This window comes from Diospyros lotus, chromosome 4 (genome assembly GCF_014633365.1).
Source record: "Diospyros lotus cultivar Yz01 chromosome 4, ASM1463336v1, whole genome shotgun sequence".
NCBI lineage: Eukaryota > Viridiplantae > Streptophyta > Magnoliopsida > Ericales > Ebenaceae > Diospyros > Diospyros lotus.
Window position 1 is genome coordinate 12,233,512 of NC_068341.1, and position 22,586 is coordinate 12,256,097.

A 22,586-nucleotide genomic window follows, 5' to 3' on the forward strand; every position below is an offset into this window, starting at 1 on the left:
ATTCTAAATCTTTAGAGTTGGAGAAGACAAATGATCACTAAATGTAATTTTTTAAAAAGGATTGATCGACTCATTAATCATTTTAAGAGTTTTTTTTTTATCTAAAAAGAGAGAGAGAATTAAAATTGTAAACGAATTTGAATAATATAGTAACATAATATCATATTTAAAAACTCCAAAGGGTTTCAATTTATTAACTGCTGAGGAGATTGAATCATTTTAACTAGCAATTTCTTATGATAACAATTATTTTCTATTACAAAAAAAAAAAACAGAAGAAACCCCAAGAATATAGGAACTCTGCGAGGCTTTTGATTGTCCAAAAGAGTGGGTTAAATGATTGTTGTTTGTTTGTTAAGACTTTGGATAGTATTGTTTTAGAAGAATTATCAAATTGGAAAATTAGGACTATAAAGTCAATTCAATTTGGGTAGTTACCGATTTGTTTAGATCAAATTTCTATTAAAAAGGGTAGCTTCCCAAATTAAAGTGACTGGGTGCTCTGTGTCCATTGTCGACATATTTTTTTTTTCTAGATTTTTTGCTTGTTTTTACTATTTTTGCCCATCATTATTTGTTTTAAAATTTTTTAAGATAATTAATTAATTGGTTAAGATGGTCCTGGAGTTACAGTCACGCAATTCTGAACTTTTAACTAGTAAGTATATATATTTACATGTTTATTCTTCAATTAATTACATATTACTTATCAAATTGTCTAAATACATTCAAATATATAAAATATTAAAAGTAAAATTAGAGGAACATTTTTTATATGTTTTCTTTTTTTTTCTTTTTTTTTATTGCTAGATAAATTTTTATATGATTTAATAAAAAGAGAAATCAAGAAATGTTTGTTTTTGAGTATATTTCATCTAAATCCATATAAAGCACGACATTTTAGGACGGTAGGATTTGATTTTTTTTTATTTTTTTTTTTTTTTTGGGGGGGGGGGTGTCAAATCAACACCTTATACTAGATCAAAAATGTGTTTATCATGCAAAACCTGTTTTAAAAAAATAAAATGGAAATTCAAAATTAAAAGTAAACCTCTAAAGAGTGCCCAAAACCACAAGAGATCAAGGTAAAATTTAACTAATGTTTTTCCTTCATAAGCTCGAGGGTAAGAAGCCCTCTTATGTTTGCCAATCAAAATGGTTTTGCTCCAAGCAATCCATTTTTAATATTCTTAAAATAAAAGAAGAGATATATTACATCCCTCGAAACATGTGGATAAATAAAACTTCCATCAACAGATAACAATGAGAAGAACCATATCCCACATCGGGATTTTGCAACTTAAGATTGATCATAAGGTTTTTCACCATTTTGGGTAACCCAGATTGCTCACAGAGGCTGATGAGAGATCCACCTTTCAAACATGGCTGCGCATTCAAGAGGCTTGTACTCTGGAGCTACATGCCCTGCCCCCTGTTAAGAACCAATTACAGTAAAGATATACAATGAGCACAAACAGAGAGAGAAAGAAGAACAATGGATCATATCTTCCTTGAATTTATCTGATTCTACTACAATTTGCAGGTGAAGTGAAGAGCAGGAAAATTCAATGCCTTTACTGTAGCAAATGTCATCCTATTGGAATATGTTCTTGTATATCTGCACACAAAAAACTTAAAAAGTAAAATTTTCAGACTAGCTTCAATCTCAAATTATGAAGATGAAAAACTGAGGCTTGATTTTCATAACCCACCCGGCAACTTGGCCTTCTGCAATCCACGAACGCCAGTCATCAACAATGGAATAGTTAAGAGATCTTATCCATGCCTGAGTTCCCAAGAATGGAACCACCAGATCATGATCACCACTGCTCAACCACCATTAGAAATAGAATAGTTTAAAAAATTCTCATTTTCTTGATTTTCTTGTTTGGTTGATGCAAAATATTACGCTGACGCCTCACCTATATATGAGAGACCTGTAGCCTTTGCTGCTGAGATTTACATGATACTGGTAGCTGCTCCAGGTTGTGGTCATGTAAGAGAGCCTATAGTTGCATCTTATCCATTCCCCAATGCTGCCCTATATAAAGAGTTCCAATTCATCTTCTTGAACTAGCAGGAGGACGAAAATGAAAATGAAAAGTGCGTTCTTTATACACAAGCAATTTTACTCCTTTCTTGTTCTATTCCTTTCACATATCCTAGTTTGAAACGTAACATAAACCTTTTCTGCTTTTGAAATTGTCTCAGATGTACCTTCTGGATATGGAGTGCTTCTCGGACAGTGTCATTGTTGAGCCAACGGGCAGAAATCAGATATTGAGCATCCTACAAACATGGAAGGTGATTTGAAAATTGTAAGAAAAATCTCACCACTCAAAAACACTTTAGGATCAGTTTCAAATGCTAAATTCTATTGGATAGTTCCAGCTAGCATTGATTTTTGAATGAAGTCTATGTTTAGAGCAGATGTTATTGGGAAAATAAAATGAACTTACTCGATTATGTGCACAGGGTGATGCTGGTTCAGGAACATCAAGCTCCACGTTTCTCTCAGTAAGGGATCTTCCTTTATTGAAAAATTCATGTTGTCTTGGACTAGAAGAATGGCACACCGGCTCCAAAATATGAACAAGTTGAATTCCTAGAGTGCACTAGAAAATGTAAAGAGTAAACTGTTGTCAGCTCAGAATCTAAGAGGAAAAGCAAAGATAATGGAAGGGTTTTCTTAGAAGAATGGTGTTAACCTTATAATAAGCTTGAATATCCTGTGAGCACTGGGCATTTTTGGGATTGAAATAGTCTCCTTGACAACTTATCTGCAATGACTGGAAAAGAAAAAGGCATGGATCAACGAACACACCTTTATAAAGAGTGATTGTATTTCAAGAGAGGGAGAAAGGCTTTTCAAGTTTCAACTATCAACTCACCTCATAGAGCTCATCTGAAATAAGCCCCATTCCATGAGCAAATGGGATGTCATAATTTCTCTCCTTGACATAATTTGTTGATGGGTTGCCAAGTATATATCCCTGAAAGAATTTGACATGTTAAAGTTCAAGGAAAAAACAATCTAACTCATATTACTAGCATATATTAGTTCTAACACAGTGGCTAGTGTAGTTTATTCGTGCAACCATTTTCATGCCCAAAATTGACAAATTTCAGAAACTATGTCAAATGGTGCAGTGCATACTGCTTAATCTTTCAATTTTGGTAATTAGCATCCGGAAGGAGATTGAAGAATTACCAGGATTAAAAATTAACAGTTATGCATCTTCCAAATAGGAAAATAATATGAGTAGCTTAGTCTGATTGATCAAGTTTTTTGCCTCTTCTGTATAATTATTTCAGATAAGTATCTAAATGGTTTAGTTCTTATAACAGAATGGAGAAAGCTGCTACAAACCTTGAGATTAATAAGTGGGTCAATCCCTGCTTCATTTCCTGCACTTGAAAGAGGCTTAAGTATTTAGTAGAATTTCCATTCGCTTGTGCACCATTTATAACAGCAACAAACCAAATTCCCACAAAGTCCATCATTAAAATGAAATCAAACTCCCACAAAATCCTAGTTTCAAACATATAACTGAAACATTTTGTTGTTATTTGTCACATCTTAATAATACAAATAATTGAAATATCTTGTTGGGTAGGCTTCCCAACAAAATATGTACCCAATTTATGAAAATTAAGTACCTTAGACGATTAGATACTTGTCCTGTATATGGTCAATAAATTAGTCTTCAATCTTTGACATTTAGCCCAGGAACGAACTCTTTCAATTTGGCAGAACGAATTCTGAGACCCATCTTCTCCATCTCCTTCAAAACCAATCTAGCCTCGTCAAACCGTTTCAAATCAATCAGGCGGCTGCTCAGAAGGCCAAAGTTCTCAGTGTCGAGTCCTCTGTCCCTTCCGGCATAGCTCATGACAAACTCAACCGCCTGCGAATAGAACCCCATTTTCAGTAAGCCGCCAACGACATGAGCGTGGGTGGAGTACAACGGCGGCACTCCATCGTCCTCCATCCTTCTCAGCACCACGATAGCACCTTCCACCTTCCCCGCCTTACACGCCCCCAGAACCAGCGCATCGTATGTTCTCGCATCCGCCTCCAGCCCTTCCTCCTCCGCCATCCTCGTCAACAATCCGGCGGCCGACGACAAATCTCCGGCGCAGCAGTAAGCAGTGAGGAGATAGTTGTAGGCCGTTCGATCGGGCGGGATTCGGTTCTCTTTCATCAAGTCCAGCACGCGCCACGCCTCGTCCATCCTCTTCTTCCTACTGAGAGCATTGAGAATGGGATGGAACGTGCAGGCGTTCGCGCCGTGGCCATCCCGGACCATCCCATCGACCACGTCCAGGGCGAGTTCGGTGCGATGCAGCTTGCAGAGAGAAGCGATTAGAGAGTCGTACGCGCTCTTTCTGGCGAAGCCTTTGTCGAGTTGAGCTAGGGTTAGGCAGAGGTGGGGGATTATGGAGGGGTCGGTGGCCAGGAAGTTGAAGGTGTTGGCGGTGTTGAAGAAACCATCCCTGACGCGCTTGTTGAGGAGGTGGCGGATGGCGGCGAAGTCCCTGTTGCCGGCGGCTTCGCGAACGAGACTGTCGTAGTAGGCGGAGCTCGGCTCTTGTGGGGGGAAAGGTTTCGGCTTCGGATGTTGAGAGTAAATGTAGCGGAGGAGAGAAGGGGAACTTAGGAGGAGCTTGGAGTTGGGGCGAAGAGATTGCATGGCTAGGGTTTAGGGTTTCTCAAGGAGATCGGATGCGATGAGATCGCAGAGCAGATGTTGGGGGCGGCGGAAGAGAAGACGTTAGGTTCGGTCGGTTCGGTTCGATTCGATTCGGTTCGATTAGGTTAGGTCAGGTTTCTACATTTCATTTTAAGGATGGGCTTTCGTTTTGTGAAGCCCGGCCCATCAAAATGGATGGACAATAATCGGACCGAAACCAAACTCCTGAGCTGCATGCATGGGATGTGAATTCCGATTGATTATCCAACAAAATATTTTAATGTTTCACTAATAATAATGCTAATTGGTCTCATTTTCCAACTGAATAGCGAAGCTCATACTTCAATTAGGGCGATAATAATCTGCCATTCGTCTGGGAAGCCCGTAAACATTCAAAATTGTAGATTGTGGTATGATTTTCGTTCTTAATTATAATCACCATATGAGTGTTAATCCAATCCACCAATTTTAATTAGTTAGCAAGAGTAAAATTATAATTCTGCCCTTATTTGTTTTTCACTCTATAAAATCAAGCAGAGATATAAAAGTTATAATTTGGCTCCTATCAAGCAATCTAATCTATTAATTGGATCAGCATGCATATTATTATTATTATATATAACTAAATTATTACTTATGACAAAAGATGATATTGTAAACTTTCAATTTTTTTTTTTAAAAAAAATTCACTTTATCTATTTCCTTACCATTTGATATTAGTTGAACAATAATTGGGACCGTAATGCCTGAGTAAGAATCTCCACCCACGTAAAACGGATTCGAAAGGAATTCTGGATGATCAGCTAACCACTGAAAAATATTTTTAAAAAACAAATATTAAACAAAAAAACATATAATACTACCAAGTTTTCTCCATTGCTGTAACAACTTTTTTCTCAGAGAGTTTGAGAGAGCACCTTCCTCATAAATTGATAAGTTTGGTCACATGCTTGCAAATCAGTAGATTGGAAAGCACAAGAAGTTCTTCCGTAAGAGAATCCAGTACCAACAGGCAAATCTAAAAAAATTATGCTTGCCACCTGAATAATATTAATATATACTCGTTACACTAAACTATCAACCAAATACCATACATTTCTTGACAAGGAAAGTTGAAATAATTCAAAATGCTTCAGGTATTCTTCTACCTTAGACCATGAGAAAGGATTCAGGATTAGTGTGGGGATGCCTTCATCTTCCTGCATGGGCTTAAAACTCAGGGGACCTGCAAAGTGAATTGTTTAAGTCATCTTCCTAATAATAATCTTCACAAACATGTGTATTGGTTTGATAGTCACTTGGAGAGATGGAAGATTGTACCTAACTCATAAGCAAAGGCAGAGAAGGAAGAGCAGCCAGGGCCCCCAGTTAGCCAAAGGAGAAGCGGGTCCTCTTTCGGGTTGGATTCGGACTTGACAAAATAGTAGAATAGCTGCACATCCTCTGATTCACCCACTCCTATGTATCTGATCCCACATAAAACAGAAACAAAACTTGTTCATTACCGACTGCGACTAGCTGCTAACTCATATATAATTCGAACAAGAATGGAGAAGAGAGTACCCGGTTTCGAGCTCGAAAGGAAGGGGGCCTGGGAATCCTGGGAGAGACTCAACCACAGAGTGAGACACTACCAGCTCTGAACAAGAAAGGAGTAAAAGACCAAGTAGCAAGAACAGATGGAAGAAGATCAGGTTGGCCGAGGTAGCCATTTTTGGACTCAAGACTCTGCTTAATTGGAAGGATTAAATGATAATAAGAACCAGAACCAGTGAAGGCTCTTGCGTGGTTTTGTTGGGTAATGAGTCAAGGCACTTGTCTTAATTTGTTAAATGGAAAATGATATTTTCACTATTTTTTTTACCCAATAAGTCACTAAATGATGTAATGACACTCCTGGGTGTCATCTTTCTCAATTTATGATTTGCTGATGAAATAATGTTATGTTAAAATTCTATATACAACTTATATTTATATATGCTTTCCCTTTTTTTATTAGACTTAGACATCCCAGTTCCTTGCTGGTCCATTATTTACAAGTTAATTCCAAACCTTATTGGACAATGACGTTTTAAACTTTAATCAAAGCCGGCTGGATTCCATTGGCTGTGATTAAGATTACAAGCTAAATACTTTGGGCACTCCACACATTAGATATTGGATCATATTGTTGGATTATCTGCAGTACTGCCAACTGCCAAACCATTCCGATTCACAACAGGGTTTTAGCACAGAATTTGCTAAAGGAGCTATTTTTTTTCAAAATTTAGGCCAAGTTTTTTTCATAATAAAATTTAATAAAGACCAGTTTCCTTTGAAAACGGGAAGGAATGGAACTCACTTTTGTTAAAGTTGGGGGAGCGATCTTGTGCTAAGATAACAGTCTAAACAGAGAGATTCAACACCGGAAACTATAGACAAATATAAACGGTTCTCTGAATGTAACAGTCTTCTTTACAACAAAATCCTCTTGTATGAACATTGTCACATTGTCATTTTCCAGAAAAGTAATTACCAAGCTGGGTATGGTGCCTATTCCCTAATCTATGGCAGTATGTTCTCTGCGCCTATGAAACACCGACCTCTCGGTTTACTATGGGCTTTTACTTTACAGATATGTATGGCAATGGTATGGATCAAGAAGAAGAATGGTTGACGGCAGCATTAGTGTCAGGGGGCGAGGGGAGGGGAATTCACCGCGACCTTTTCCATCTCCATTGCCATGGCCTCTTCCTCTCTCTTGCTATCTTCAGTTTGCTCAACTTTTAATCTCTGGAAAGGAGAGAGACTTCGGTTAAGTGAGATATAAGATAAGCCAGAAGGGATTAATGGCACTGTGTTTTGTAGGTAAGATAAGCAAATGAAGAATTATGCCATGTTGCTTCTTAGTTATATAATGGGAGTTCATTTCTAGGAAGCACTAAAAGAAAAGGAAAGGTAATGCAAAATAACATCGAGTTGTAAAAATAAAGAGTCTCATAAAAAAACAAGAAAAATGCTTCTTTTTTTTTTTTTTTTGGTGGGGGGGAGGGATTATTGATTCCCACATTTTCACGCTTTCAAAAGCTTTTCTGTCATGTACTAGGGATATCAAACTTGGGGTTCATTCAAGACCACTAACCTTTGATGCCACGGAGTCGTCCTGCGGCATACAAGCAAACATATTTGAATAAAACTTTGCATCTCGCTTGTTGCTCTCAGCTTGGAGTTGCTTCAAATTCTTCTGTATCAACTTTACCTCCCTAAAAAGTAACATTTCTTGCTAATTGGCCCCCATAAAGCATATAATGCAGACATGTCAAAGAAGCAAAAACACAGTCCCAAACAGAGCCAGAAGCTTGGACAGACCAGTTGCAAGTCCATACCTATTCTTAGGATCAACTTCCAAGGCCTTCTTGATATCCCGCTCAGCTAATTGTAAATCTGCAGTTTCCATATAAGCTTGTGCCCGCCTGTATAAAGCTTTCAGATTATGGAACTCTAAATCTAGGACCTGGTGAAGATTGAATGTGCAAATGAACCCAGTCAATATCAGAGTTACCACATTTTCCAACAAGCTTGGGTTCCTACAACTTTTGACAAGTTTCAGTAGTCTGAGCTTGAGCTAACTCTCAAGCTTGGTTAGTTGACATTGTCTACAACCAAAATTTTGTCAAGAGCACAAGCAGCATAAATAGCATTTTCACCCTTGGTATCTACATATACAAGTGATCTTTTGGAAAGTTTGCATCCATGACATAAGAGTAGCATGCACTTCTTTTCTGCTGTATATGTGCTTTTCAATGTGAATCCTCGTAAATCATGTCTTCACATTCTAACCAAAAATGCATTTGTTGGGTTTCTCAATTTTACAAATGCACTTAAACTGTTTATTCTTTTTTCAAACTTTACCTTAGAACAAAGCTTGATTGCTTCAGTGAAATCATTTAGCTTGAGGCTACAAGCTGCACCATTTAGCCAGCATGACACTCGTAATGCTTTGACAAGCTTTTGAACATCTTGTCCAAAGGATGCATCTTCACTAACATAATCTGCAGCCTGAGCCAAAAATATTAAGTACTGATCATCATCTGGAAGTTGATTGAACAACATTGAGCCTCGAGAAATTCAAGGCATATGATGCAATATAATACCTTGTCATATTTTTTACTAGCTCTTTGATACTTTCCATTTTTAAAGAGTATATTGCCTCCTCCTTTATTTTTCTCAGCTGCCGCAATTCTCTCTTGAGTACTCATTTCCCATGGTGCTTTCTCCTTTTTATCGAACAAACAGAACAGGGATTTATGAGAATTTAGGCTGTATCATAACAAAAAGCCTATTGATAGGAGAGAGATACTTTTCTTGGAAAGTTTGCAGGGGAAATATAATTTCTATCAGAAATTTCATCATGAGAATTCTCACTCATTAACACATATAGGGTATTCAAATGAAAAACTGAATTATCTTAGTAGTGGTAGTCCTATGGATAAAGATAATAGTACTCTGATAGAACTCGAACATCATTGTTGTTGTTGTTTAAATATGCTCATAATCCATCCTAAACAGAAAAGAAATCTAAACATCCAGTAAGTTTCCAGGAACATAGCTTGGCATGATGTGTAAGTAAAGACCTTATTGAGTTTACTAATTGGATTAAAAGTACTGGCGAAAAAGAAATATATTTTGTTCATCCATCAAAATAAATGAAATCAATGCCTAAGGGGTTAGGACCAATATACCATGAAGGACAATATTTATGGTCAAAAAATACTCAGGTAATCATGTCTCAAGGCTAACATCCAATCCTCATATATTCTGCAATTTCACTAGTTTAGAAATTACCTTTATAAAATCCAACATTTCAATTTCATAGACTAATGTAGAATTTGGTGGAACTACAGCAAGTTCATGCTTAACTTCTGTGCTTCCAAATCCATACTCAGAATTTATTGACAGTATAGCTTGCTCCTTCTTCTTCATTGTTGCTGCTGCTCGATCCAATCCAGCAATTACTTGTTCTACAAATAGACAAATTTAAACACATTACTAATAAATGTTCGAAAATGCCCTCTGTAGTCACAAACTTGGCACACTTATTACCCATAAATAATAGAGTTATGAGCATGTTTGATATGCAAACATGCCCATAATCTGTTTTGGCAAATAAAGTGGTTTCCATCCAAGTTCAATGAGATGAAGAAGGGAAAAGGCCTAGTGTAGAGCATCTAGTTTTTTGGGTTGCGAGAACAAAGGTGCATAAAACCCTATATGACTCTTAAATAAACATTATATTCCTGACATGTTGACAAATCAAACTTTATCATTAGAAGCAAACAATTTTAAGCAAGTCAAACAGAGACCAAATTAAGATGGAATTACCTTCATCTGTAATGAACTCCAATGGCCCTTCTCCATCAAAGCCTTTCTTCTCAAACACAGTGCCATCTTCTAGCATCGCTGTATATCTAACTGCAGCAAATAGCAGAAACAAATACAGGGGAAACTGAGCTTTACTAGGAAAGTTCCTGTTTCAAATAGAAGCTACCTTTCTATGCATTTAAAAGCTTACGGGTCTACGTTCTAAATGAACTTCTTTTCCATGGCTGTTCTCTTTGCAAGAGCAAGACCCAAAAGTTATGAATCATGTTTAGTTTCAATCATGGATTTTACAAAAACATATATTGATAGACTAAGCAAGGACCATGTAAAATTGTGTTTATGAATTCTTTTTGTTGACAAGAAGTTCTGGATAAATAAAATAATAGCATAAAGGAGAGACTAGAATATTAGCCCAATTGCAGGTAGATCAAGAAAGAAAAGAAAGAAGTTGACCACACACAAGCAACGTGATGAATAAGTTAGCATGACCAAGAGGAGCATGAGATCCCCCCCCCGCCCCCCCAAAGTCAAAGTCATGCATGCAACATGTTAAACACGTTCTCCAATTTAGTTTAAAATTGAATTCATTGTGGGTCATAACCATCCATCTTATCTTCAAGAGAATGCTTACATCTCGATGCAAAACATTCACAGAAATCTGAAAAAGTACATGAACTCTAACAATCCAACCCATGATCCAAAGGGCCACCCTTCATTACAATGCAATATGTTACTAAGCTCGTAAAATGTCAATCTTTTAGCCATTTTTAGTCCCAACATTGTTGGATATGAAGTAGCTCAATTTGACGTTTTGAGTTCTACGCCAACCAGTTGTTGCAAGTTTCTAATCCAGATCAATTTGTACCATAATGCTCAAATATTGAACATTCAGATCAGAATACTCACTCATAACAGCTGCACCCTCATTTGCAGTGATAGTGCTTTCACCTTCTTTTAGAATCTTCTTAATTACCTTGGAGTCACCAGTGACATCAATAACAGGCTTGAATGACACCAACTCGAGATTAATGTTTAATACAGAACACAGAGGGAATGAAATAGACTCAATTTTAGGATTGCTACCACTATCCCAGAGAGCATCTGCAACAATTTCCAATGGTGAAAACATCTTATAAACTGCAGGGGCACATTCCAAAAACATTTTGCCAACAGAAATGAAAGATGTGAGTTCTTCAACCGAGTTTATAGCTATCACAAAATATCCCATGAGGAACAAAAAAACAATTTAGAATGACAATGCGTGTGTGTGTGTGCGTGCACATGACATTTATCAAAACAAACCAGAGGAAGGTGCTAGCACATTTAAAGCATTACATGAAATTTTATGTAGGATTTGCCTCTTTCATTTTCACTAGGTTAGGTTTGACTATAGTGCATTTATTTTAGCACAAGCGCCAGAAAACTGTATGAGTAAATGGTTTTGACACATTCATTTTTTATTAAAGAAGGCACTTGATATGATTCTGCTCCATCAGCAGACTCTTTGCCATTATAGCTAATAACATAAACTGGAATTCATTCTAGCCCCAACAGCAAATGGACTATTATCCAGTGTAAGAGGACCCAATCTCACCATGTAGCAAAAAATTAATTTCTATATCTCCCTCGTATTGAAACTTATTTGGTTTCCTGGAGCTAGCTTTCTGCCTCTGCCATATTGTTTCTCTCCAATTTAATCATTCAGGTAAAGTTAGATGTCCCTTCAAGACTCGTATATTTACTTCCACAGTCTACAATCTACAGGTGAAAGTAATTACTATGGGAAAGCATCAAAAAAGGTATGTATCATACATATCTATGATCATACCTATCAAAAAACCATTGCGGCACTGTGTTGAAATCCAAAGTTCCTCCATACTGAATTGATCCTTTATTGAAAGCTGATTGCAAAAGATTTAATGTTACCCTTCATTTTGGGCAGTAAAGGACTAAGATGTTCAAAATATGAGCACAGGGGAGATAAAGATGTTAAGATGGATGTATGGTCATCTAAGAAAAGATAAAATTAGAAATGAGGTTATTTGTAATAAGGTTGTAGTGGGTCATATAGAAGATAAGATGAATGAGACATGATTGGGATGGTTTAGTCATGCGAGAAGAAAACCAATAGAGGCTCCTATGAAAAGAGTAGATGGAATGGAACAAGTATCTAGCAAAAGAGGTAGAGATAACTCGGTGGAAGTCACTTAAGTATGATATGCATCATAAGGGCTTACAAAAGATAAGATCATATATAGAAAGGATTGGCAAGCTAGAATTCATGTACCTAATCTCACATAATGAGATAAAGGCTTGATATGTCATTCCAAGGTTCCTCATTTCCTCTAAAAGACCTTCAATTTCTCTTTCCAACATAAACTATAATAGTAAACCCTCTTTCTCTATATATATCTCTCAATACTGCAAAAAGTCAGCTGCAAGATTCAGGAAACTGAATAAACTGTAAAACATGCCATGACCATTTTCCATGGCTCACTGGCAACAGGAAACAAAAAGAAAATCATTGACCAATTCCTTCTCCTCCACATACATGCCTCACAGTAACCTGCCACAACTGCAAACAGTTTCCTGAAATCAAGATTTTCTAATGCAATACAGGCAATACGAAAATGGCTTCCTTCGTAGTTGCTTTGCAGAAGACTCCCTCCTACCCACCAATCTATCATAATGAGATTTTCTCTCAACTTTCAATGAACAAGGCTCTTTTCATCTCATGCTATCACCCAAAGCCAAACCCAGCCACGCCGTAAAAACATCTCCATAAGAACCAGAAACCCGTTAACCTCCTGAAACTATGCAAGTTCTATGACCAGGATGCGCCAAAACACCAACTTGCCTACAGTCTGACCCTTCAAAGTTGGGAAGGCCACCCCAAGTATCTCCTGGCTTTTTCAGAACCTGACAATCTGACCCTTTCTCAATTTCAGACAAATATGATTCTTAAACACTTCCCCAGCATTCTCTAGCGCCCATCAAGAGACCCAGACATGAGAACATGCAAAGAAGTCAAATTCCCCCATTGTGCATATTTTGCAGGCACCACTCTCCTCCAAAATTTGTTTCAAAAAAACATCTATAAGCACTTGATAGGAAATAGACAAAGACCAAATCCACCAAACACTCCATCAATCTTTTATTCATTAACTTATCATCATTATTTATTATGTATTTTCCAGTATGCCCTAAACTCATTTTTCAACAGAGTTAACATTACATTGTCTCATGTCTAAATAAAATTAATTTAAAAGAAAATGGCATCAAGTAAGGGAGGTTTTAAGGGCAGGAATCATCAGGAGTCCTTTTCCTTTCTCTTAAATTTGACGCACAACAATAAAAATGAAAAAAAAAATCATAACGTTGATAGAAATTATCTAGTTTCCACAAATAGCTTTTTCCAATATGAACACAGAGAGAAAAAAGTTCATGCTTCACACTGGGAGTAAAATGCAATTTTTGCCTCCCAACTTATTGAAACTTCAAACAATGAATCAGAGTCCAATCAAATCATCATAATGAAAAGTGAGGACCCATCACCTAAGGGTAGTCTTGCTAGCAAGGATATAGTTAAAAATTTATAATTACAATCTGATCTAATTGCATTTCTATGTAAATATTCTTAAACACATTTACCATCCAAACAAATTATTCAAATTTTAGACAGCAGTAAAACATTAAGTAAACTGATTCCATGTAAACTTAATTTCCAATTTGAGGCATATTATGCTTGTTCCATCACATTTATAGTTTTCTTATCACGAAAGCTTCAGCTGAAATTTTCTGCTCCTAGATACAAATGTATGGGAAGAGAAGAGCTCGCATTCTCAGCAATTCATTTCCATGCAATCCATTGTTCTGTAATGTAAAAATTCATAAAATAATACCAATGAAAGCAACATTTCTGGAATGCAAAAAAAAAAAAAAAATCCTATAGCAGGGAGAATGAACTCAAGAATGGTGCAGGGAAAAATACAAAAAGAAAGAGTGAAAGAAAACATCTCCAGAGCAGAACCTCTTGTTGTTATGACAAAAGGGTAGGCTTCCCATCTACGTATGGTAGCTAGGGTGGCTCATGTTCCCATATACGTGTAAGGCATGGTGTAACTAAAATAGAAACTAAACAAGATCAACCAACCTTTCACTTGGTGTAAATATATAGTGATTAGATAAGGAGGAGACAACTATTTTTTAAGTATATGTAGTTTATTTTAAATCTTTCTACTAATATGTAGAAACTGTTTAGGCTTTATTATTTTCACCATGGCATCCCTTTACCCAAGACAAATCCTAACTCAGTCCCTATGGCAAGGGGAAAAGTCAAGATGAGATAGAGCTTTCAAACAGACCTGGCTGTCCTATGGTGGCCAGCATGACTGATACATACTTGCATAGCTTAGGGGGGATTAGATTTCTCCCCCTCCCTCCACACCCCCCCCCCCCCCCCACAGCACCATTTAAGGGCGGCAATTCACGTTCACGGGTGGCGTTTGTGTCGTGTCAACTCATGAGTATAAGAAGAATTAGGTCATCTCAAACATGACATGATTAATTAAACATGTCAGACATGTAAACCCAAACACGACCCATATTATACATGTAACTTGACATGGCCCACATAACCCATTTACCAAATAAATCATATTTGCATGATTTTACATAACCCAAACATGCTTAACTTGTTTAATAAATTACAACACAATTAACCCATTTAATAATTTATTTATGGAATATAAAAACCATTAAATCCAACTACATGTTTAATTAAATACATAATTAATATAAAGAATTACAAAAACATTAAAAATTTACAAATGCAATATAATAATAGCCCCTCTTAACACGAAAAAGGGTCATGTAGCTATTGAAAATTTTTATTATTAATAACCCTATAATACTTTTTTAATTATTTAACATAAGTTACACAAGTTAAGTGTGTCAATTTTGTGTTAGGGACGTCAACCCAAATATGACACCATTAATTTCGTGTCAATCTAGTGTTGACCCATTTTAACCCAAATCCATTTAACTTAAACCCAAACACATTAATTCCCTGTCGTTTTCAAGTCGTGTTGCGGGTCATATAGCTTTTTGCCACCTGTACTCATATCTTAGTTTGACTCTCTCAAGCTCTCGATCTTATAGTTCTAGGTTATAATATTTTATATTTCTAGTCCTAGCAACTATATGATAGTTCATAGCTTGAGCTTCATCTAGTTTAATATTAAGTAAAAAATTTTACAGGGCATTGTAACTGATGTCATTTCATTTTTATAAGGTCAGTTGGTATGTTCTATAAAAGATTTTATAATTAGGTGAAGCTTCAAACACCAACAATTAATAGTTGTTGAACTTGGGAGTATAAATAAACTAGAAATTACAAATAGTTGGTATGCGTATTTCCATCAAGTTTCAAATTTTTAATATATAAAAGATCATTATTAGACATTAAAAGTTCAATATGAGGTGGAGTATACATATCAGCTAATAAATCATGCCGACTGAGAATGGAGACCAACTATGCATCATACAACTATTGAATAATATATGTATAGTTCCAGCTAGTTTTAAACATTAAAGATAGATGGGACGTAAATATCATAGTGGTAAACGAAGATACATATGTAGGATGAAGACCCAGAAATTGGAGAATGATGATGAAATTGTTGAAATGCATTCTGGGCTTTGAAGTGTATTGGTGTAATAATTTTTATTGTATTATTCAATACAAGAAATTGTTAGATGTAATAACCTTGTTATTCCATTGTATTATTTTTTAATTTTTTTAAGAAATGAAGAAAAGGGGCTGGATCAGCCTGTTTGACACCTCTAAGATGAGAATGTAAAATTGTGGGTCAAATCATTTCAAGAGCTATTTAAAATAACATAGATCCTGAAAAACACTATGACAACTTTTATGTAATAATTTATGTCAATTGAGTCCCACCTGCAACTACACATCTCAGAGAATCATGAGTCTCTATGCTTGACTTTTAGTCAAAGGGGTTTAGGATCAAAACCTTACTCCAAGAACTTTCGTAAACCCTGGCCTTCATGAACTAAATAGTAGAAATAAAAAATAGTCCAACGAGTCATGAATTGTTGCACATGCAGCAAAACATGATAAAATTTCATTCAAATATGGGAATGAATTTTGGTGATCCAAAGAATCCCCAGATTTTTTTTCATAATTATTTCAATGACACAGTTTTTAGAAGAAAAAAATCAAGTACAGTGAAATAAAAATCCAGGGAAAGATTGATTTAAGAAAAAATAAACTGTATTACTATCTCCTCCTTCCTCACCACATTTTCCTACAAGAATCAACTAGACAATAATGCTTGAACATGAACAGCACAATGCTATCTTTGACCCTAGTACTTGCATTCACTAAATAATTTTCAGCACCTACCTAAATACTCCTCTAGGCATGGCAATTTCAGCTATGGCTGGAACACAACTCCCCAATTTGATAGGTAAACCAATTGCAATAGTACGCCATAATGACTTCCTCTATGTCGTTCACATTTAAGTTGTATTTAATGTTATATCAATGAAAGACTAACGACAATAAGGAAAGTAGTCACTTAAGGGCATTTAAGACCATTAATATACAATGCCTCTTCCTACAACAACACCAATATATCAAGCTTTTATCCCACTGTGCAGGGTTAGCTTACAGTGCCTCTTCCTAATCATATTAAAATTTGCTGTAGCCCATTCAATGTTGGTAAATATTGTTATCAAGTAAAATTACATTCAGAAATACATACACGCACACACACATATACCAAAAAATTGCATTGGCCACCTACTTATCATAATAAAATAACCTCCAGAAGCATACATTTGAATAGTATAAAAACAAAATTAAAAACATCATTTACCATAAGTATGGACTTGGCATGATACTGAGTTTAAAAGGGAAAATGAAAATTTACACACACATGCACACGCACAATTGGACAGATATCTTCAAAAAATTTGAAGTACAATACAAAGTATTACAAATATATGTGCCTTAAACATCTAGTGGTAAACAAATAGCCATATGATGGCATGACATACATTGATGTTGGACAATGAGATTGACCTTCTCTCCCTTTTTCATGGTCTTTACTGCTTTTGGCAATGCTGGGACAAAATGACCTAAATGAAGCAAATACATCAATTTATTTAAAAGATAGTGGGTTATAGAATTATAACTTTATAGTGATTGGTCCCACATATTAGAAATAAATATAAAAGCAATAACTTGGCGGCAAGTTACCATCTTTCACATAAAACTCAACTCCCCCTTCTGGCGTCTTAGCAACAATAGTGCCATCATCCAGTCTTGCTTCATACTTCACTGCATTAGAAACATAATTCTTTTAAACATTTGTTCTAACAACTCTAATAACAATTAAAAATTGCAGCCAGAACAGCCTAATAGTCATGGAACTTGTCTCAATGAAAATTATATCAAATCAAAATCAGTGAGAACAAAATCAATCAATAAAATTACCTAGAACTTCATCTAAATCACTGGGCGGGCCAGTTTGTCCTCCCTTTTCTATAATTCTCTTGATAATCCCACCATCCTTACAAATATCAACCACAGTGATCCATGAGATGAGCTCCACTTCAAACTGAATAACACAATTTGGAGGAACACCTTCAGTGCCTCTGGCTCCATAACCCAATTCATGGGGCAATGTGAACAATGCAATCTCCGCCTTTTTCATGGTAAGAAGCGCATGGTCTAATCCAGGAACCACTTGACCTAACCAGACCATCAATAACTCAATCAAGTAAGTAGAAACACAAAAGCAACTTCATGAAATAGAACACACACCGTTGTAGATAAACATCCCCAAATTAATCCGCATTCAAACCAAATGAAAATGGGTCGACAGGTGAATGGAAACTCAACTAAATCAAGCACAGGCTATATTCAGAAACAGGTTCCGTATTGTCCAGATTATGAAAATCAAAAGATTCAACTCTAATTCATTTTCTTCACAGAAATTATCTCAGCATCCGAACAAAGAAAATGGCATTCAACAGAAGAGAAGGTGAAATTCAAAAGTCACCGTGGCCAAGCTTGAAAGTGAAAGGCTCATCTCTATCCCTGGTGGAATCGAACTTCGTCCCATCAAGCAAAGTCCCCACGTAGTGAACTGTATTCGACCAAAAAGAAAAAAAAAAAAAACTGAAACGCAGGACGCAAAGATGTAAAAAGTAATCGAACCCAGTAAAGATGCAAAATTACCAGTGACTTCGTCGCCGAAATCAGGAAAATCCCAACCAAGGCCAGGCTTGATGAGCTTCTTCTTGAGACCAGAGGAGTTGATTTGTCTCTCCTCGCCGACCTCGAATGGCGGCGCCGATTCGATGACCTCCCCTGGTTCTTCATCGAGTTCGTCCTCGTCCGCGATATCCGACGCATTGGTTGCCTTCCCTCCCACCATCGCTCCAAATCACTGCAGAATGGATCCAAAAGTGAACTTCGAAAATTTGTGCAATTGAAACGAGCCGTTGAGTACTCCGATCAGCAAGTGGAAAGTAAGTAGTAGCACAGTGGATGGTATCCAAGTAATTTTGTCGAAATTAAGGGGTCATTTAGAAAAAATAGGACGTATGGAAAACGCTTTAATTTTTCAAAACATAATATTGGGCCAGGATTGATGGCCTTTTATTTGACCCAGTTCTAAGCCCAAGTATTTCAATTTTATCGGCTTTTTACTTGTGAATGGGGTAAACCCAATCTGGAACGAGTTCGCCAGTGATAGTGCGAGTCGGCCCAATACCTTATGTTTGGATAATATCCTGCAATAACTCAAATCGATTATAAAAATAAAATTTTAAGAGATTAAATTGATTATCTATTAATTCTTGAACTTATTGTAATTTGTGGTTAATGGGTCTAGTTAAGGAGAGTGTGGTTTAAAAATAATTTTAGAAATTCTCATAACTAATTTTTTTTTTTTTACTTTAACAGATCATTTGAATAGATTTTTAATTCTTATAACTTACATACATGCCATTGGAACTCTGTATGACTTAAAATTTTTGCTTGAACATCGTATTAAGAGACATTTTTAATCTGACATAAGAAATATTTTTAAACCATATGAAATTTTTACAAAAATGATACAAACTATGAGAGAAATCTATATACAATTTATCCTTAGAATAGTAACGTTATTAACATTAACTGGTATTAGTGACAGAGCACACGAAACCTACATACTGTTTCTATTAAGATCATATTAATTATAAAAAAAATTTGTATGCGCAGTATTAATGTCTTAATTGTGAGTTGCTATAATAAATTCTTTTACTTCTCAATCGAAATGTACAAATTGAAGTTTTTTCCTTGCGACTTTCGTGACTTCTTATATGGGCTCAACCCATGGGGTGCGTCCCAATCATCCTTGCTGGTACAATTTGTATTAAAAAGATTTATTTGCAGTTCATAGTTTATATATAATAGATAGGTAGATAGATAGATACATAGATATTATTCATGAGATGTGACATTTAGGGGATTTTTTTAACACTTAGATTGTCATCTTATCAAGGGGATTTTGTTATTATTATTAAACAAAAATGATAGCGATGGTAATTCCACCTAGACATGTCATGACCATAGCAATCCCTATCTAGAGTCTAATAAAAACAAAAACGTAATTTTCAGGTGTTTGTTAGCCAAAAGAATTTGTAATTGTTGACAATTGTTGCATTGATTAGGTAGCAAGAACTACATGTATATATGGATTATTTGAAACGACACACATCACCACTTCAAATGCTTAATTTGGAAATGACATAATTCAAACAAATGATGGGAAAAAAACCCATTTAAGTGCACAAAAATATTTGTTAGGAATCCAGATCAAACCCATTTTATATGTCAAAAAAATTGGAAAGAAAATTGCACTGTAATGAAATAAATTAGTATTTAACAGTTACAACAACCTTTCATACGATACAAGAAACTAAAAAGATAGCCCCCATGGACAGCCCAGTTGATCAAGAAGGGGACACAAAGTGTCTTTTGTGGTGAATTTTAGATCAAGATCAAGAATCGAGTCTCGCAAGCGACAGTGTGGGATACCTCTCTCCAAAGTGAGGGGGCTCTTTATGCGCGGTGAGTCCGAGTCTAGCCACTACGTCCGATTGGGTCACCATAATTAACCTCCCCTACGTCCTATCGGGTCGGATGTGGGGCACCCGGAGTGAGCGATTTCATCTTTTGAACCAAAAAACTAAAAAGACAAAATAAAATCCTTTGAGAAAAAAAAAAAGTAATTTTTATCCAACGAAAAAAAAACAGACACAAGAAGGGAAAGAGAGAGAATAATAAGAGGATTTTTGTTTTCCCCTTTTCCTGTTAAAGAGAGGATCTGAAGATTCAGAACACGGTATTCCTCTTTGCCACGGCATGGCTTCGACTTCTAGGGAAAATCAACTCGGCTCTACCAGCAACACCAAGGCTCTCTTCACCAAAGTCGCAAGATTTCTCTTCGTCAATCCTTCCCATCGCGACGCTGCGGCTCCTGGGTACGGCGTCCGCCGCCGGCCGCCTCACTTGGCCGTGCTGCTGCATGTACAACTCCATGTCGTTGACGTCGACCCTATTGCCCAAAGTACTCCTGGTGGAGGCGGCTCTGATCAGCTCTCTGAAGTCGTCGTTCTCGTTCGACCTCGAAGAGCTAACGCTGAAGCTCTTCGGCAAGGAGGAGAGTTGGCCGGCAGTAGGGCCGGAGGCGTAGTTTCCATGTGTCAGCTTTCCGGCATAATCGGTCATGCTTCGGACGTAGAAGTCCCTCGCTTTGCCCAGGGCCCTAATGGGCAGTGTTATCAAGCGCAGGAACCTGCTTTGACCGTTCTCTTTGGCTCTCATGCTGAAGAACAAAGAACCCTTCTGTACGTATTTGGCTTCAACTTTAATTGAAATACGAGAAAGAAGATGATATATGTGCAAGTTAACTGTAAGAATATATATACACATATATATATATATAGAGAGAGAGAGAGAGAGGGATGGAGGGAGGGAAAGAGAGTTGAAGATTCGGAGAGGTACGTGTGGGGACTACGCCACTTAAAAAGTTGGACTTGGTTAGGGGGGGGTTTGTTGAGCGAATTGAAGACTTGGAAGTAAAAAAAATTTGAAAGGGTAACGTAGTTGTATGGCTGGAGTTTTTTTTTTTTTTTTTTTTTTTTTTTGGGGGGGGGGGGGGGGGTAGTTTATAATTATGGTTGGAGTTGTAGGTGTATAATATCAAATGAATTATATTTTTGTGTAAATACATAAATTTATTTATAAAGAACGTTGTATAAGTGATAATAGATAAAAAAAAAAAAACTAAATATTAGTCGCATAGGATAGTACAATAGTAAAATATTTAGAGTTTTATATAGAATATTAGATTTTGAATCAGTGTGATAATTTGAAAGGCAGAATTATTATTAGAATATAGCATTTAATTGGAATGCAGCATTAAGGTTAGAAGGTAAGTTCAATATGAACTGCGCTAAATGTTCAGTTCTGAATATATATAGACTGTATTTGTATTCAAATTTATTTTGAAAATATATCAGGAAAAATGTCACTAACCCCTAGAGGTTAGTCGGACAAAACTCGAATATCTCAAGTGAATTAGAAAAAAAAAGAAAGAAAATAAACTAAAAACCTATGACATGTATAATCAAGTAATGAAGCTCATTTCATATTTGCTCTAATTTTAATCTTTATATATAATATATATGCGTGTGTGTGCGTGTGTAATGAGAGGGAAGGTATAAATGGAAAGGGAGAGGGAGGACCAATTCAAAATTGAAGGCCGGCGTGAGTACGTAGTAGTGGAAAAAGATGGGTGGGAGTGGAAATGGGAGAAATAAATAAAGAAAAGGGTGTAAATTGAGTTTGTGATGGATGAGAAGTGAGTAGTGAGGCCATATGTATGAACCTGACTTATTCATGGCAAATTGTTCAAACCATGCGTCCACATTTAGGGAGATCATAAATTCTCCGCCCATTCATACTAATTTATTACCCCACCCATGACCTGTCTTTTCTAATTATTAATCTATAGCATCACCCACATGGCTTTGAGGACTTCATCATCACATATATATTCACTTTATAATATATATATATATATAGTAGCTAAACTGAGTTTGACAAATTATCAAGTTCACTTGACATCAACTCTTTTGTTTCTTAACGGAGAAGCGTAGAATCAACGTGGCCGCGCTATGTATAATTTTCAATTTGGCCGTACCAATCATTATTATTATTATTATTATTATTATTATTATTATTTTGGATTAAGTTTGATGAAAAAATATTAATTGTTGATGTTGATGTTAATTGGTGACAGTGCCGGCTAAGATTATTAGCCTACCACCTTTTTATTTTCAGTCTATTATTTTAGTTGACTTTCTTCATTTAATTAAGATGTCCCATAAACCAAGTTGTCAACTTCATATTCATACTTCCTCTCTAATCTCTATCTCAAAAAGGAG

General features: G+C 36.2%; 4 protein-coding genes across 7 annotated transcripts; all 4 read right to left on the minus strand.

Moving 5' to 3' along the window:
• Positions 1-1,083: 1,083 nt before the first annotated feature.
• On the minus strand, positions 1,084-6,498 carry LOC127799329 (serine carboxypeptidase-like 2). The gene is made up of 14 exons (XM_052333264.1): positions 6,258-6,498; positions 6,015-6,160; positions 5,843-5,919; positions 5,612-5,734; positions 5,402-5,504; positions 3,371-3,408; positions 2,892-2,993; positions 2,709-2,789; positions 2,460-2,615; positions 2,218-2,289; positions 1,923-2,041; positions 1,713-1,826; positions 1,573-1,618; positions 1,084-1,432 (listed from the first exon to the last, which is right to left on the minus strand). The coding sequence occupies exons 1-14, from the start codon at positions 6,404-6,406 to the stop codon at positions 1,349-1,351; spliced, it is 1,410 nt and encodes a 469-aa protein (XP_052189224.1). The 5' UTR covers positions 6,407-6,498; the 3' UTR covers positions 1,084-1,348.
• LOC127799328 (pentatricopeptide repeat-containing protein At3g56030, mitochondrial) lies at positions 2,892-4,838 on the minus strand. Of its 3 annotated transcripts, none has more exons than XM_052333261.1 (3): positions 3,661-4,835; positions 3,371-3,408; positions 2,892-2,993 (listed from the first exon to the last, which is right to left on the minus strand). In XM_052333261.1, the coding sequence occupies exon 1, from the start codon at positions 4,692-4,694 to the stop codon at positions 3,708-3,710; it is 987 nt and encodes a 328-aa protein (XP_052189221.1). In that variant the 5' UTR covers positions 4,695-4,835; the 3' UTR covers positions 2,892-2,993; positions 3,371-3,408; positions 3,661-3,707. The 3 variants fall into 3 exon arrangements, with proteins under 3 accessions (XP_052189221.1, XP_052189222.1, XP_052189223.1); XM_052333262.1 differs by having other exon boundaries at positions 2,900-2,993; positions 3,371-3,413; positions 3,661-4,838; XM_052333263.1 differs by having other exon boundaries at positions 2,924-2,993; positions 3,371-3,424; positions 3,661-4,838.
• A 573-nt stretch (positions 6,499-7,071) lies between the features above and the next one.
• Positions 7,072-18,605, minus strand: LOC127799326 (peptidyl-prolyl cis-trans isomerase FKBP62-like). Of its 2 annotated transcripts, XM_052333258.1 has the most exons (13): positions 18,325-18,605; positions 18,146-18,232; positions 17,578-17,835; positions 17,341-17,421; positions 17,139-17,219; positions 10,962-11,156; positions 10,056-10,145; positions 9,519-9,694; positions 8,828-8,950; positions 8,586-8,732; positions 8,060-8,187; positions 7,816-7,936; positions 7,072-7,466 (listed from the first exon to the last, which is right to left on the minus strand). In XM_052333258.1, the coding sequence occupies exons 1-13, from the start codon at positions 18,521-18,523 to the stop codon at positions 7,365-7,367; spliced, it is 1,788 nt and encodes a 595-aa protein (XP_052189218.1). In that variant the 5' UTR covers positions 18,524-18,605; the 3' UTR covers positions 7,072-7,364. The 2 variants fall into 2 exon arrangements, with proteins under 2 accessions (XP_052189218.1, XP_052189220.1); XM_052333260.1 differs by lacking the exon at positions 7,072-7,466 and having other exon boundaries at positions 8,060-8,146.
• Positions 18,606-19,989: 1,384 nt separating this feature from the next.
• Positions 19,990-21,072, minus strand: LOC127798903 (uncharacterized). Its single transcript, XM_052332544.1, has one exon. The coding sequence runs from the start codon at positions 21,067-21,069 to the stop codon at positions 20,470-20,472; it is 600 nt and encodes a 199-aa protein (XP_052188504.1). The 5' UTR covers positions 21,070-21,072; the 3' UTR covers positions 19,990-20,469.
• Positions 21,073-22,586: the final 1,514 nt, after the last annotated feature.